This window comes from Gymnoscopelus microlampas (genome assembly GCF_963454915.1).
Source record: "Gymnoscopelus microlampas genome assembly, chromosome: 21".
Taxonomy (NCBI): Eukaryota; Metazoa; Chordata; class Actinopteri; order Myctophiformes; family Myctophidae; genus Gymnoscopelus; species Gymnoscopelus microlampas.
The window spans coordinates 6,320,139-6,334,363 of NC_139958.1; the positions used below are offsets into that span (position 1 = coordinate 6,320,139).

The following is a 14,225-nucleotide window of genomic DNA, read 5'->3' on the forward strand; positions in this document are numbered from 1 at the left end:
TAGGCTACGGACCCCCATTTAATGACATTTCTATCTCTGGGACCCCAATTTATAATGTAAAATCAATGTTAATGTAACTCTGAGAGTGTACAAATGGAACCAAATGGACCCGTTAGGGTCCATTTGGTTTCATTAGTACTCTCTCAGAGTTACAGACCCATAAGGGTCCATTTGGTTCCTAACTATCCATCATTTAGCTGGGGACCCCCTGGAACTCCCTCAGGGACCCCTGGGGGTCCCCGGACCCCACTTTGAGAACCAATGCCCTACATGCCTATATGTCCATTTCTTTACGTCACTGGTTCCCAAACTTCTGTCCCCCTAGTGCACACTCGTGCAGAGTGGTTAACATTATCTTTTCTTCAGGTATATGTTAACCACTTCAGCCCTATATACTTCTCGTAATATCGAAAAATAGTTGATCTACAAGCTCATAACATTTAACATCACTACTTGAGTAACTTTCAGATTTTTTTTTTGATTTACATTTCATAGATTCTGCCTCTGTTTGCAACCTCTGGTTGGGAAACAGACAGTGCTTTATGTGATATTGTTTTGAGTCATTTTATGCCATATAGAATGTTCTAAAAGAGTTGTTCTTCTCTGCTTCCGTCCGTCTCAGTGATAAAGTACATGATCACCATCTGCACCGGCACCATCAGTGGGAGTGGCACCGACGCCAGTGTCAGTGTCAATGTCATCGGTGACCTGGGTGACACAGGAGACAGACTCATGTTCAAGTGCAAAAACAACGCCAACAAGTTTGAAAAGGGCAACGTGAGTACTACCTGATTCATGAGAGAATAATCATTTTGATGACTTTGATGATGAATAATAGGAATAATACTTGTTTTGGGGATTGTTCTCCTATAGTAAAGGAGTAGTTCACCCAAAAAATGACTTATTTTCAATCAATTACACACCCCATAAAGCCTTGAATTCATGGAGAATTTGTTTTTGTTGCATTCCTAAGCCAATAATTTAACACTGTGGTTCTCAAACCTTTTCATGTCAAGGACCCCCAAATTGATGTGTATTTGGCCGCGGACCCCCATCTGAAAATATTTTGTGCCAGGGACCCCCCATACAAGATTTTTCAAAATGTTAAACATTTTTGCAAGATTCTTTTGGAAAATAGCCGATCTACAAGCTCACAACGTGTCGCAAAGCGACGCGTTGTGAGCTTGTAGATCGGTTATTTTCAAATAGCCAACGTACAGACATGCAAACTTGTAGCTTTTCAGCTACAATAGCCGTTTTGAATCCAAATAGGGCAATTGTGTGACACCTGACCCCAAAAAAAAAAAAGTTTCACCTTGGGCTGTTTGCATGCCTGAACGTATATCGGGCTCAAGTGGTTAAACTGAATTAACTGCAAAATAAACTCATTTTGCTGGGAACCCCCTGTGGCCCCCGGACCCCACTTTGAGAACCAATGCTTTGACATCATATGTCCTGTGTTTTCCAAATCATTATTTACAATTTCGGAAAATGTGGGATTTTTTTTTTCTTTTCTTATGTCTGAAAAGGTGGACCTTTGATGACATAATATGACTTTATGTTTTCGTATAGCACGATGAGTTCCTGATTGAGGCGGTGGTCCTGGGCCAGGTGCGCAGGGTCCGCGTGGGCCACGACGGCCGCGGCGGAGGCTGTGGTTGGTACCTGGACAAGGTGATGGTCAGGGAAGAGGGCCAGCCAGAATCTGCAGCCATTGTGTTCCCTTGCGACAGGAAAGGCAATATTTCATATAACGTGTGATGACAAAAACGACCAATCACTGGCATGCTCGTTCTGTTGTTTGAAGAGGAATATGAACCATCACCTATCAGTGTTCTTTTTGTTGACTAAGACTAAGATTTTGATATTTAGTCGACTAAAGTGGTGGAAAGTAACGAAGTACATGTACTCAAGTACTGTACTGAAGTAAAAGTTTGAGGTACTTTTACTTTACCGGAGTATGTCCAATTGTCTATACTTTTACTTCTACTCCACTACATCTCAGAGGCAAATATTGTACTTTTACTCCACTACAATTATTTGAAAACTTTAGTTACTAGTTACTTTGTAGATTTTAGATTATTATTACAAAGCATACAGTAACCACAGCCCCATTTAAACTTTGGCTATTTGAAAATAGCCGATCGACAAGCTCACAACGTGTTGCGATGCGACGCGTTGTGAGCTTGTAGATCTGCTATCTTCAAAAGATTTTTATACATTTTATACTTTTGAAAACTTGTAGGATATTGGGGCATTATTTTTTAGCGTGAGTTGTAGAGTGTTCCATGAAATAGGAGCATCAAAGCACAAAGCAGATTTTCCCAGTTCAGACTGAACAGGTGGAACCTCAAGTGTAAGCCAGTCGCTTAACCCTTTCAGACCGAGAACGCATCTGTGCCATTTTAAGATTTCTTTGGCTATTCAAAAATAGCAGATCTACAAGCTCATAGATATGAGCTTGTAGATCTGCTATTTTTTGAAAAATCGTGAACATGTGTACAAATCTTAGATATATATTTTCTTCTGTTAACTCTGTTACAACTTCTGGGGGGTCCCTGGAACAAAATATTTTGAGATGGGGGTCCGTGGCCAAAATTCATAATCATAATTTTGGGGGTCCTTGACATGAAAAAGTTTGAGAACCACTGATTACAGCAACATCATTTTTTTTCAAAGCTGTTAGGATTTAGAAGACATTAGCAGAATCCCCCAGAAGCAAAGAATTGAGTTACAAATGTTTGCTTTAAAAATATATATATTCAAAGATTTGCACAAATGTTCACGATTTTTCAAAAATAGCAAGCTCGTAGCTTGTAGATCTATGAGCTTGTAGATCTGCTATTTTTGAATAGCCCAAAGAAATCTTAAAATGATCACAGATGCGTTCCCGGTCTTAAAGGGTTAAAAAAAAGACTAAGACCTTGCTGTACACTATGAGAATGAATTTCACCTGCAGCTCATGGAGTGTTTGTTGACCCTTGGTTGTTCTCCATGTGGCCGGTGCTTAAGTAGTTAGGGAGTTGATGGAGCAGAGTCTGGTTACAAATAGGGACTAAATACACTGTCTGTGGTTAGCCAGCTCCCTGTCTGTCTGTCTGTCTGTCAGTAAGTGGAGCTAAAGAACACGCACGCTGAGCCGCACGGTGCCAGGTTACACCTGGAAGGGAACCTCTGCTTTGTCACCAGAGACAGTAATGCTCTTTTTTCAGTCATTAAAATTTGAACGAATGCAGTCGGTAGCGCTGTTGCCTCACAGAAGGTTCTGGGTTTGATTCCCGCCGGGGACGCTGTGGGCGCTGGGGACGTGTTCTCTCCTCCGCGTCATCAGTGCCCATACCCTAGGTGGGGTTGGCGAAAGGGCCTACTCTGTGTGGAGTTTGCATGTTCTCCCAGTGTCTCCTAGGGTATTTAATACCCTCACAAAAACATGCAGTAATCCTGGTCTCTATACTGCCTCCCCCTGATCAGCCGGGGCGCCTGATGGAGGGGAAAGGAACTGGTTGGAATAACGTGTTCCTTCCACGCGCTACGTCTAACCAGGGAACCTCCCCCCTGTCGGGTGACAAGAAGCGGCTCGCTAGCTCTCATGCATTGAAGGAGGCATGAGCTCGGCTCTAGGCTCTCCTTAGGCTGGCAGAGGGAGTGTAGCGCCCAGGATTACATAGACAATTGGCACTGGGTGAAAAAATGGGTTGCAAAAATCGTGGGATAAAAATTTAGAAAAAAAAGAATTTGAATGAATGAAGGTTCTTGACGTTTCTATAAGATGGACTATACAATCACAATTAAATTCTTTTGTATTATAGCCTATAGTGCCAAATAACAAGTTGTCTCAAGACACTTTACATATGGAGCAGAGACCTGACATTGTCCCGTCCTGAGCAAGCAATTTTTGCGACAGTGGCATCCCCCTTAAAGGGATAGTTCACCCAAAAACTCACACCACTACCACTATCGATTACTCACACCATGGAGACTGAAATTATGGATATTTTTTTGTTTTCGTCCCATTCCTAAGCCAATAATTTGGTGACCGGCAGCGGTTCCGTATGGAGACACAAAGAGTCAGGAAACGTCAGGCAGACCCAGGCTCTAATCTGGGCTGTTTATATCTGTGTTCCTCTGTGTTAATTTATCCATTTATAAATCTGAGAGTGTGCAAATCCATTTGGTTGCATTTATACACCCTTAGAGAGTCTAAATGAACCCTCAGGATTTTACAGTGTAGTTTCATGCAGTTAATGGACCTATTATTACCATGTCTCTGCAGGTGGTTGGACCGCAACGAAGACGATGGTCAGATCGTCCGTGAGTTGGTTCCAGATGGAGACGGTCTTCGCCTCTTCAGTGAGTAAAGCGTGCTCAAAAAGGAAGGAAAGAGAGACGTCTCATCTCTGTCGGGTAGAAACCTTGTATCTTCAACCTTTTGTTTGTTTTCATAAACGAAGGCCCTACGTCGCTGTATGTCGGACAAAGTCACGGAAATTGGCGATCTACAAGATCACAATGTGTCACATTGTGTTGCGTTGTGAGCTTGTACTGTAGATCTGCTATTTCTGCAAATTTGGAAGATGTTTAAAAAGTTTGACATGCCCAAAATAGGGACACCAGGTTGAAAGTGGTTATAGTGTGTCTGTGGGTTTTATAAATATTTAACCAACGGAAAGTATTAACAAGAGTTTGTGGAGTTAACCTTTTATACTTTGGCTATTAAAAAATAGCAGATATACAGGTGCGAAGTCCTGTACCTGTTTGTATGTTTGTTTGTCTGTACGTATGTATAAAAGAAGAATTATGTATTGTACCTTTCCCTGCCTAAGAACCCTTATATTGAAACATTTAAAAAAAAGTCCTGGGGACTTGTTTCTAAAGTGGTCCTATGATCTTCCAGACGGCTGTCAGTTGGAGTAACGCCATAATTGGTTAATCTATGTAACGATGTCATCACGCAATAACATTGCACAATGACATCATAGGAACCATGTCCTTTAAAACAAAAAGTTTTGTGTGTCTGCTGAACAGACTGCCTCCTGTGTGTCCCAGGCGATTGAATTCAATTCACCATATTAGGGAGATCTACAGTAATCGGCTTTGTTGATTGGTCAACCCGACCTTAACGGCTTTGTGGATTGGCCAAGCTTTATGTGGCATTTGTGCCACTGAAAGAACATAAGTGATAGTGTACACATTAGGACCGCATCGTGTTAGAGGGACAGTCTCACGAGATCCAACCTTGTGTTTGAAATGTTCTGCTGGAGTGTACATCACAGTGTGAAAGGAAGGCCAAAAGTACACTATGATGCAACCGCTGTTGCCGTGGGGAACAAGGTGTACACCTTTTCAAGTGGCCGTTGCAGCGATATGGATCAGCTTTGTGTACATGTCTTCAACACTGTGTCTTTACGCTGGATGCAGTTGCCCCCAGTGACGACTGGAAGAAGTGAACGCGAATACGGGCTCACTATGGACCACACAGCTGTGCTTATAGAAGATATCATCTACGTCTGGGGTGGGTTTAGGTACCGTATGGGGCTGTATGTGTTCAATGTCGACACCCACAGATGGTTCAAGCCGAAGACGTCTGGGATGTCTGTTCAGGAGGCGTGGGGGACTAACTCAGCCTGTGTCTTGGGGAAGGTCATGTATGTCTATGGAGGGTTGGTCTGGCAGACATATGACAGTCTATATGACATCTATAAGTTGGACACCACCACGATGGTCTGGTCTTTAATAAACGCCAGAGGCACTCCGCCACCCTTTTCCCAGTATGACTCCGCCACCATCATTGGGACAAAGATGTTTGTATTTGGGGGCCGAACGTACCCGCCCCACCCGCCCCTCGGAAGCGGCATGGCCCACTACAATACAATCAGAGTGTTTGACACAGAGACTGACTGCTGGCTGAGCACGCCTTCTGCACAGCTTCTTCCAGAAGCACGCTGTGGTCATTCAGCCTTTGCCTACAATGGAGAGCTGTACATATGTGGTGGTGAAGGCCCACGCTTACATGATCTGTGGAAATTCAACCCAGACACCTTCTGCTGGAAGAAGGTTGAGCTCAAGTGGGAAGGCCCCCGTTTGTTCTTTAAGATGTGCTGTTGCATGGTGGGAGATCGCATCGTCTTCTTCGGATTTATCTCACGTGATGACCTCTACATCTTGGACTTGAGTCCTAGTCTGAAGACCTTATGCAAGCGAGCGGTTGTTCAGTACGGTCTGGAGACGTCGGAACTCCCACACGACATCAGGTGGGAACTGGCAGCCATGACTACCAACAGCAACAAAAAAGAAGACCACTATTGTAGTCAGTTGATGTGACAACCAGCCCCAGAAAGTGACGTGGGTCAGGGACGTGCACAGATAGACTCTAGGTGGTGCTAGAGCACCTGCCCTTTGCCCTCTTGACCAGAAGTGCCCTTTTGAAAAAAAGAAAAAAAAAGTTTTTTTTTTTCAGTTTACAGCAGGGGTCTTCAACAGGGGGTCCGGGGCCCCTAGGGGGTCCTCAGAGTTACTACAGGGGGTCCGCCAAATCTTTACGTGATATGATTTTTCTTTTTACCATAACCACTCGAAACCTAGCATCCCTTTTCAGAGGAGAACTTTAGCCAAAAATAGCAGATCTACAAGCTCACAACGCCTCGCGAAAGAGGAAGCTATTGACTTCCTCTTTCTAACAAGTGATTTGTTTTTAAATGTCTAATATCCTACAAACTTTTATAACCAGAAAGATAAGTTCTTATTTGGCTACTTGCAGCCGACATGATTCCACCAGTTGTAGCACTAAAACGTTTCCTAAGCAAGACAGTGGGGTTGGCACCTCAAAGAAGCTACTAGAAGTGGTGACTGACAGTTTTTATTACATTTTTTTATCCCACGATTTTTGTAACCCATTTCTTTCACACAGTGTCAATTGCCTAAGCTTATAATCCTGGGTGCTACTCTCCCTCTGCCAGCCTGGGGAGAACCCCGAACTGAGCTCATGCTTCCTTCAATGCATGAGGAGTGAGCAGGCCGCTTCTTATCACCTGACAGGGGGGGGAGTTTCCCCGGTAGGACATAGCGCGTGGAAGGAACACGTGTCCAACCAGTTCCTAGCAGTATAGAGACCAGGATTTCTGCATGTTTTTATGTGTGAGGGTACCTACCATAGGGGACACGGGGAGAACATGCAAACTCCACACAGGAAGGCCCTTTCACCAACCCCACCTAGGGTATGGCGTATGTGACTGACATATTTGAGTTTTCACTGAGCCATCGTACTACTTGGCAACGATCCTAGACCCCCGCTACAAAGAGCGTTATTTTGATGTAGGCACCAAACAAGAGTCAATAACGATGCGACATCAGCAAGTAGAGGAGATGATACACTGAGACGCCTGACCCAGAAGAACCCCAAGGAAAGAAGACACGCGCAGCAAGCGACTCGCCAACGTCGCGATACCGTCCGTCGCTTCTGGACATAATATAATATATATACTGTATATATATATATATATATATATATATATATAGTATAATAGACTTGATTCAAATATAATCAAGTCTATTAAATTCCTTAATGTAATGCAAATTGTTAAAGGACGACGTCACCCATCTTCATATAATTGGTCCATACTAATGCTCTTGATATACTAATGGTATGTGTTGTCACGTGACACGTGACAACATATTGTCACGTGTCACGTGAAGCGTGAAGCCGTGCTCAAACATACAGACGTACATACGGACGGACGGACATACGGACGGACATACGGACACATGGACAAAGTCAAATGTAGGAGTGGTTGGCACCACTCAAAAAGAGGAAAAAAAGAAAATAACATTAAAGGACGACTTCACCGATTTTCAACCTATCTTCATATAATTGGTCCTCACTAATACTCATGATAAAATGGTACCATTGTTTTCTACTTGGTCTGTGTCTCATATGAGGCTGTGGACAGTCCAGAAACCTGTCTACCAGTGACATCATCATTAGGCATGATCTTTTTTTCCAACAAGATTTCACATTTTTTATTTAGATTTTTATTAACATGAGAACAATGGCTTCTTTTATTGCATCGCAACTTTCCAGGAATAGAAAGCCTGCAGTTTCTATTAGATTGGATTCCCTATTGATGATGTCACTGGTAGACGGGACTCTGAACTGTCCACAGCCCTCCTCTGAGACACAGACCGAGTAGAAAAAAACAATTGAGGACCAATTATTATATTATGAAGATAGGTTGAAAATCGGTGAAGTCGTCCTTTAATAATTTTGGACGTACAGTACAAGGTGTTCTACCTGACACTTATAATATACAGTCAATTATTATTATTATTAATACTATTATTATTATTATTATAATATTCGCTTCCTGCTCCTTGTGAAGGCCTGGTGACATTTTGTGGTTACCTTTTTATTACCATTTTATTTCATGAAATTCATGCAGTTCCATTTCTCTTCAGACGTCAACTATTGGATCGCCATCAAGACGGGCGACGTCCCCGGAGCCAGCTCTGACTCCAGGGTGTTCGTCAAGCTGTACGGGGACAAGGGGGACACCTGCAGAATGATGCTGGTGGTCTCAGCAAACGACCTGGGAAACTACTACGAGGACGGACAGACGGACACTTTCATAGCCGAGACCGCTGACATCGGAAATGTATGTTTCCTCATAAGTTACAACATTGGTTCTCAAAGTGGGGTCCGGGGACCCCCAGGGGTACTTGAGGGGGTTCCAGGGGGTCCCCAGCTAAATGATGGACAGGAACCAAATGGACCCTTATGGGTCTGTAACTCTGAGAGTGTACATTTGTACTCTCTCAGAGTTAAATTAACATTGGTTTTACAATGTGAATTGGGGTCCCAGAGGTATAAATGCCATCAAATGGGGGTCTGTAGCCTAATGCATGTCAAACTGGGGGTCCTTGAAATTAAAATGGTTGAGAATCACTGCTAGAGAGCCGTAAAAACCTTCTCTTATTGGGGTCCCTGGCTTATCTTTTCAAATGGGGGTCCGCGGGGTAATAAGTGTCAATTAGGGGGTCCTTGACATGAAAAAGTTGGAGAACCGCTGAGTTACAATGCAAACATGCTGGAAAGGTTGGGCTGAATTAGAGCGCAACATTTCTGCCAGGAGGCATGGCCTATTTCCCTCCATCTCTCTCTCTCTCTCTGTGTGTGTGGATCATGTGATGATGACAAGGTTTTTGGGGTTGTGTTGCTTGTATGAAAAGGCTTAGGGCATGGGGGGGAGAGGGATACAATCAGTGAGGGAAAGTAACTAAGTACATTTACTCAAGTACTGTACTTAAGTACAATTTTGAGGTATTTATACTTTACTTGAGTATTTCCAATTTCCAATACTTTTACTTCTACTCCACTACATCTCAGAGTCAAATATTGTACTTTTACTCCACTGCAATTATTTGAAAACTTTAGTTAATATAGTTACTTTGAAGATTTTGATTAGTATTACAAAACATACAGTACGTTAACCAATTCAGCCCTATATACACATTTCGGCCATTTGAAGCCGACCTACGGCTATTTGAGGCGATCTACAAGCTCACAATGTTGATCTCCTATTTTTGAAAGATGTTTATACATTTGAAAACGTGAAATGGGACATTTCTGCATAATTTTACTTTTGGTACTTTAAGTACATTATGATGCCAATACGTTTGTACTTTCGCTCAAGTACATTTTGAATTCCGGACTTTTACTTGTAACAGAGTATTTCTATATTGCAGTATTGATACTTTAACGCATTGGTTCTCAAAGTGGAGTCCGGGGACCCCCAGGGGGGGGTTCCAGGGGGTCCCCAGCAAAATGTGTTAATATAGCATCACAATAATTTTAAACCTTTATACTTTGGCTATTCAAAAATAGCAGATATACAAGCTCATAGCGCGGCACCGAGTGCCGCACTATGAGCTTGTAGATCTACTATTTTTGAAAAATTGCGATTTTTTTTTTTGCAAATCTTTGAATATATATATTTTTAAAGCCAACATTTGTAACTCAAATCTTTGCTTCTGGGGGTCCCTGGACAAAATATTTTGAGATGGGGGTCGGCGGCCAAATACATATCATTTTGGGGGTCCTTGACATGAAAAAGTTTGAGAACCACTGCTTTAACTTAAGTAAGAAATGTGAGTACTTTTTCCACCACTGACAATTTGTACTGCATTCACTTCCGTTGTGATCACAGATTAACCGTATGCTCATTGGCCACACCAACGAGGGTCTGAGCGCCGGCTGGTTCCTGGACAACGTGCAGATCACCGTGCCGGTCCACGGGAAACGCTACATGTTCCCCAGCCACCGCTGGCTCTGTAAGGACGAGGCCGACGGGAAGGTGGAGATCGAGATCTACCCCAGCGAGGTGGTGGACGTTGAACAAAGTAAATAATCATAATATACCATGATGTGACTAAAATAACACTCTGTTAGGGGCTGCAACCATCGATTATTGGTCTTTTATTGATTAACTGAAAATCAAGAAGGGTGTTTTTTCATATTCATTTACATTTTTGGTAACACTTTCTATGAAGGTCGCCTCTATAATGCTTTATAATAGAGGTGTAACGATATAGTAACTGCATCGAAAAATATTTATAAGCTCATCTATAATGCATTATAATGCCCTTAAGGCATCATAATGCTCGTTATAAATGTTTATAATCATGTATAACGAATTTTAACCACGTTTGTAACGTATTATAACTATCAATGAATCGAAGTGAAAGAAATTCAAATGATTTTTTTTTTATAGTGTAGGAAATTGATTCACAAAGTGTCGCGTTGTGAGCTTGTAGATCGGTAATGTTTTGTATTTTTGAGAGATTTTGAACATTTAAATTTAAATTTCTGAATTGTTTTATTAATTGACCAAATTTTCCCCCATAAAATACTTTAAATACTTTATTAAAATCTATTATTTCTATGATAGATTTTTGATTAGTTCGATGAACTGTTGCAGGGGCGTCAATTGGGTATGGCAGGCTATTGCAGCTGCCATACCCTGGCTCCAGGGGAGAAAAAAAAAAGAAGTACTTTTTTGATAATGAATCGGGAAAATCAGGCAAAAATAAGAATTAAATAACATAACTCTAACCTAACCCGAATCCTAACCCTAAAACCGAAATAAAGTAACCAAAAACTGAAAAAAAACGAACCCAAACCGCCCAGAACCGCACAAAAATTTCGCGCGCGTGCGGGGATGACCTCATGCACGCGCGCTGCGCGCGCGTGCATGAGGTCGCGTGCATGTTGCCATACCCTAGCTTTTGCTGAACTGACGCCACTGAACTGTTGCACCCTTAAACTCAGTGTTCAATGCTATATTATACAACACAACACTCCCCTGTGACTCTTTCCCACAGCGATACTCTACGAAATGCACGTGGTCACTGGGAACCGCCGCAATGCTGGCACCAACGCCAACGTGTACTGTCAGATCTATGGGGAACACGGTAAAACCGAGGTCATGTCCCTCCAGAGCCGCTCCAACAACTACGAACGTGGAACCACGGAGATTTTCAAGGTCCGTCTCATAATGTCTAAACCAGGGGTTCTCAAAGTGGGGTCCGGGGGACAAAGGCATGGCGAGAGAGTATGTTTTGTTTTTTATGTCCGTCCCTCCGTGTGTCCGTTTCACACCCACATTCCCTCTAGGCCGAGGAAGAAATGCCACCCTTTTCACATTGGCCTGTTATAGCGCCACCAGCAGGTCTAATTTAGCAAAACACATTTTCCGAACAAAATGCCTCAAATCATGAATGCAGTGTCCCATTGCCGTGAAAGGCCTAAGAAGAAATGGCACCCTGTTCACATTGGCCTATTATAGCGCCACCAAGAGGCCACAATAACGTGCCAAATAACGTATAGCGCTCCGAGGAGCACTTTATCTAGTTTAGTTTTTATTTTGTTTTCGTCACTGGAAAAAAGGTAGTCGACGAACATTTTTCGTCATAGTTTTAGTGGACAGAAATCAACACTGCTTCTTATAACCCATTGGTTCTCAAAGTGGGGTCCGGGGGCCCCCAGGGGTACTTGAGGGGGTTCCAGGGGGTCCCCAGCTAAATGATGGACAGGAACCAAATGGACCCGAGTGTACAAATGGAACCAAATGGACCCTAACGGGTCCATTTGGTTCCATTTGGACACTCTCAGAGTTAAAGGGGCTACACCATGAATTTCATTTTTTTTTAGGTTTTTAGTATTTTTTGGGCTCCCCAGTGTCTCTTGTACCCAACAAAATATATTTCTTTAACATTCAGTCATTCATGCTCATTTCATGGATTTCCTGAATGGGCGTGTCTGAACAGGCTATTTCAGAATGGCAGGGCAAGTGATGTCACTTGCCCTGATTTTGCATTGATGATGGCCAGACAGAATTGCTCAGTAGCTCCCCCCTGCCCAATAGGACGTTTTGGTATTGCAGCTGAAAAAGCTTGGAATGACAGACAGTCAGATTGTGAGAAAAAATATCTGGATGTTTTTTAGGCTTACAACCTGTTTAAAACGTATTAGGGGGCAATATTTATATATAATATATTTTTTTTTAATTCATGGTGTAGCCCCTTTAAATTAACATTGGTTTTACAATGTGAATTGGGGTCCCAGAGGTATAAATGCCATTAAATGGGGGTCAGTAGCCTGTATGCATGTCAAACTGGGGGTCCTTGAAATTAAAATGGTTGAGAATCACTGCTAGAGAGCCGTAAAAACCTTCTCTTATTGGGGTCCCTGGCTTATCTTTTCAAATGGGGGTCCGCGGGGTAATAAGTGTCAATTAGGGGGTCCTTGACATGAAAAAGTTTGAGAACCACTGCTTATAACCTATAGATCGAGGGCCTCGACGTGGGCAAAATCTACAAGATCCGCATCGGCCACGACGGGAGCGGCATCGGCGACGGATGGTACCTGGAGACGCTGGACGTGAAGTGGCTGACCATGGGCATGGTCCAGATCCAGGTGAAGAAGGAGGACACCAAGAAAGACAAGAAGAAGGACAAGAAGAAGAAGAATAAAAAGGAGGAGGAGGAGCAGTACGAGACCATTGAGGTGGAGCAGGAGGTGGTGGCGTCCATGCACTTTCCCTGTGCCCGCTGGCTGGCCAAGGACGAGGAGGACGGCGAGCTGTGGGTGGAGCTGCTGCCCTCCGACTCAGAAGACCTGGAAGGTGAGGAGAGCATAAAAGTATCAATACTGCAATGTAGAAATACTCTGTTACAAGTGAAAGTCGGGAATTCAACATTTACTTGAGTAAAAGTACAAAAGTATTGGTATCAAAATGTGCTTAAAGTAGCAAAAGTCGAAAATACTCATTATACAGAATGTCCCATTTCGCAAGTTTTCAAATGTATAAATGTATTTTGAAAATAGCAGATCTACAAGCTCACAATGCGTCGCGATGCGACGCATTGTGAGCTTGTAGATCTGTTATTTTCAAATAACTGAAATAGAGCTGAAGTGGGTAATGTATGTTTTGTAAAAACAATAAAAATCTACAAAGTAACTAGTAGCTAAAGTTTTCAAAGTACAGTACTTGCTAGATAATAAGGCATTATGCAATACATACTGTATATAAATGCAAATGTTAGACCCTCCAGAAAAACGTGGGCAAAAATCCTTGATTATGCGGGCTAAATCCCTTGATTTTGCGATGAAATATGCGTTTTTTTTTGCAATTTTATGCGGAGAAATTGCGGGAAGTTGTGAAATAAGCGAAAAGTTGTGAAATATGCGTCAATATGCAGAATATTGAAAAATGCAAAATATATGAAAATATTGTCCCATTTCGCAAGTTTTCAAATGTATAAATGTATTTTGAAAATAACAGATCTACAAGCTCACAATGCGTCGCGATGCGACGCATTGTGAGCTTGTAGATCTGTTATTTTCAAATAACTGAAATAGAGCTGAAGTGGGTAATGTATGTTTTGTAAAAACAATAAAAATCTACAAAGTAACTAGTAGCTAAAGTTAGTACTTGAGTAAATGTACTTTTTGGCTTTAATACATTATAATTGCCTTAATATAACTAAAATAGAACATTTATAACACATTAAATATTGCATTTATTTTACAAACATCTTTTACTCAGGAGGGGCAATGCCCATCGCAAGTTTGATGTCATTTGTCATGTGTGTGAATTTATGGAATGCCTGTGCAAAAAAAAACATATTTAAAATATTGATTTTATGCTCATATTAAAGGAAACGTTTTCTTA

The 14,225-nt window shown here is 42.2% G+C and overlaps 2 protein-coding genes across 2 annotated transcripts in view; one reads left to right on the top strand and one right to left on the bottom strand.

The window, feature by feature from the left end:
* pdcl (phosducin-like) overlaps positions 1-9,369 on the bottom strand; it is a 104,355-nt gene extending 94,986 nt beyond the window's left edge. Inside the window, exon 1 of the mRNA XM_084047573.1 lies at positions 9,251-9,369. The gene's annotated coding sequence lies outside the window, so the exon portion shown is untranslated. The remainder of the gene's footprint in view (positions 1-9,250) is intronic.
* Positions 1-14,225, top strand: part of loxhd1a (lipoxygenase homology PLAT domains 1a) — a gene marked incomplete at both ends in the record, with an annotated part of 84,273 nt that overhangs the window by 35,054 nt on the left and 34,994 nt on the right. Inside the window, 7 exons of the mRNA XM_084047521.1 lie at positions 623-777; positions 1,573-1,757; positions 4,274-4,350; positions 8,452-8,648; positions 10,200-10,392; positions 11,374-11,534; positions 12,839-13,175. Of these exons, the coding sequence (XP_083903647.1) occupies positions 623-777; positions 1,573-1,757; positions 4,274-4,350; positions 8,452-8,648; positions 10,200-10,392; positions 11,374-11,534; positions 12,839-13,175 (1,305 nt within the window). The remainder of the gene's footprint in view (positions 1-622; positions 778-1,572; positions 1,758-4,273; positions 4,351-8,451; positions 8,649-10,199; positions 10,393-11,373; positions 11,535-12,838; positions 13,176-14,225) is intronic.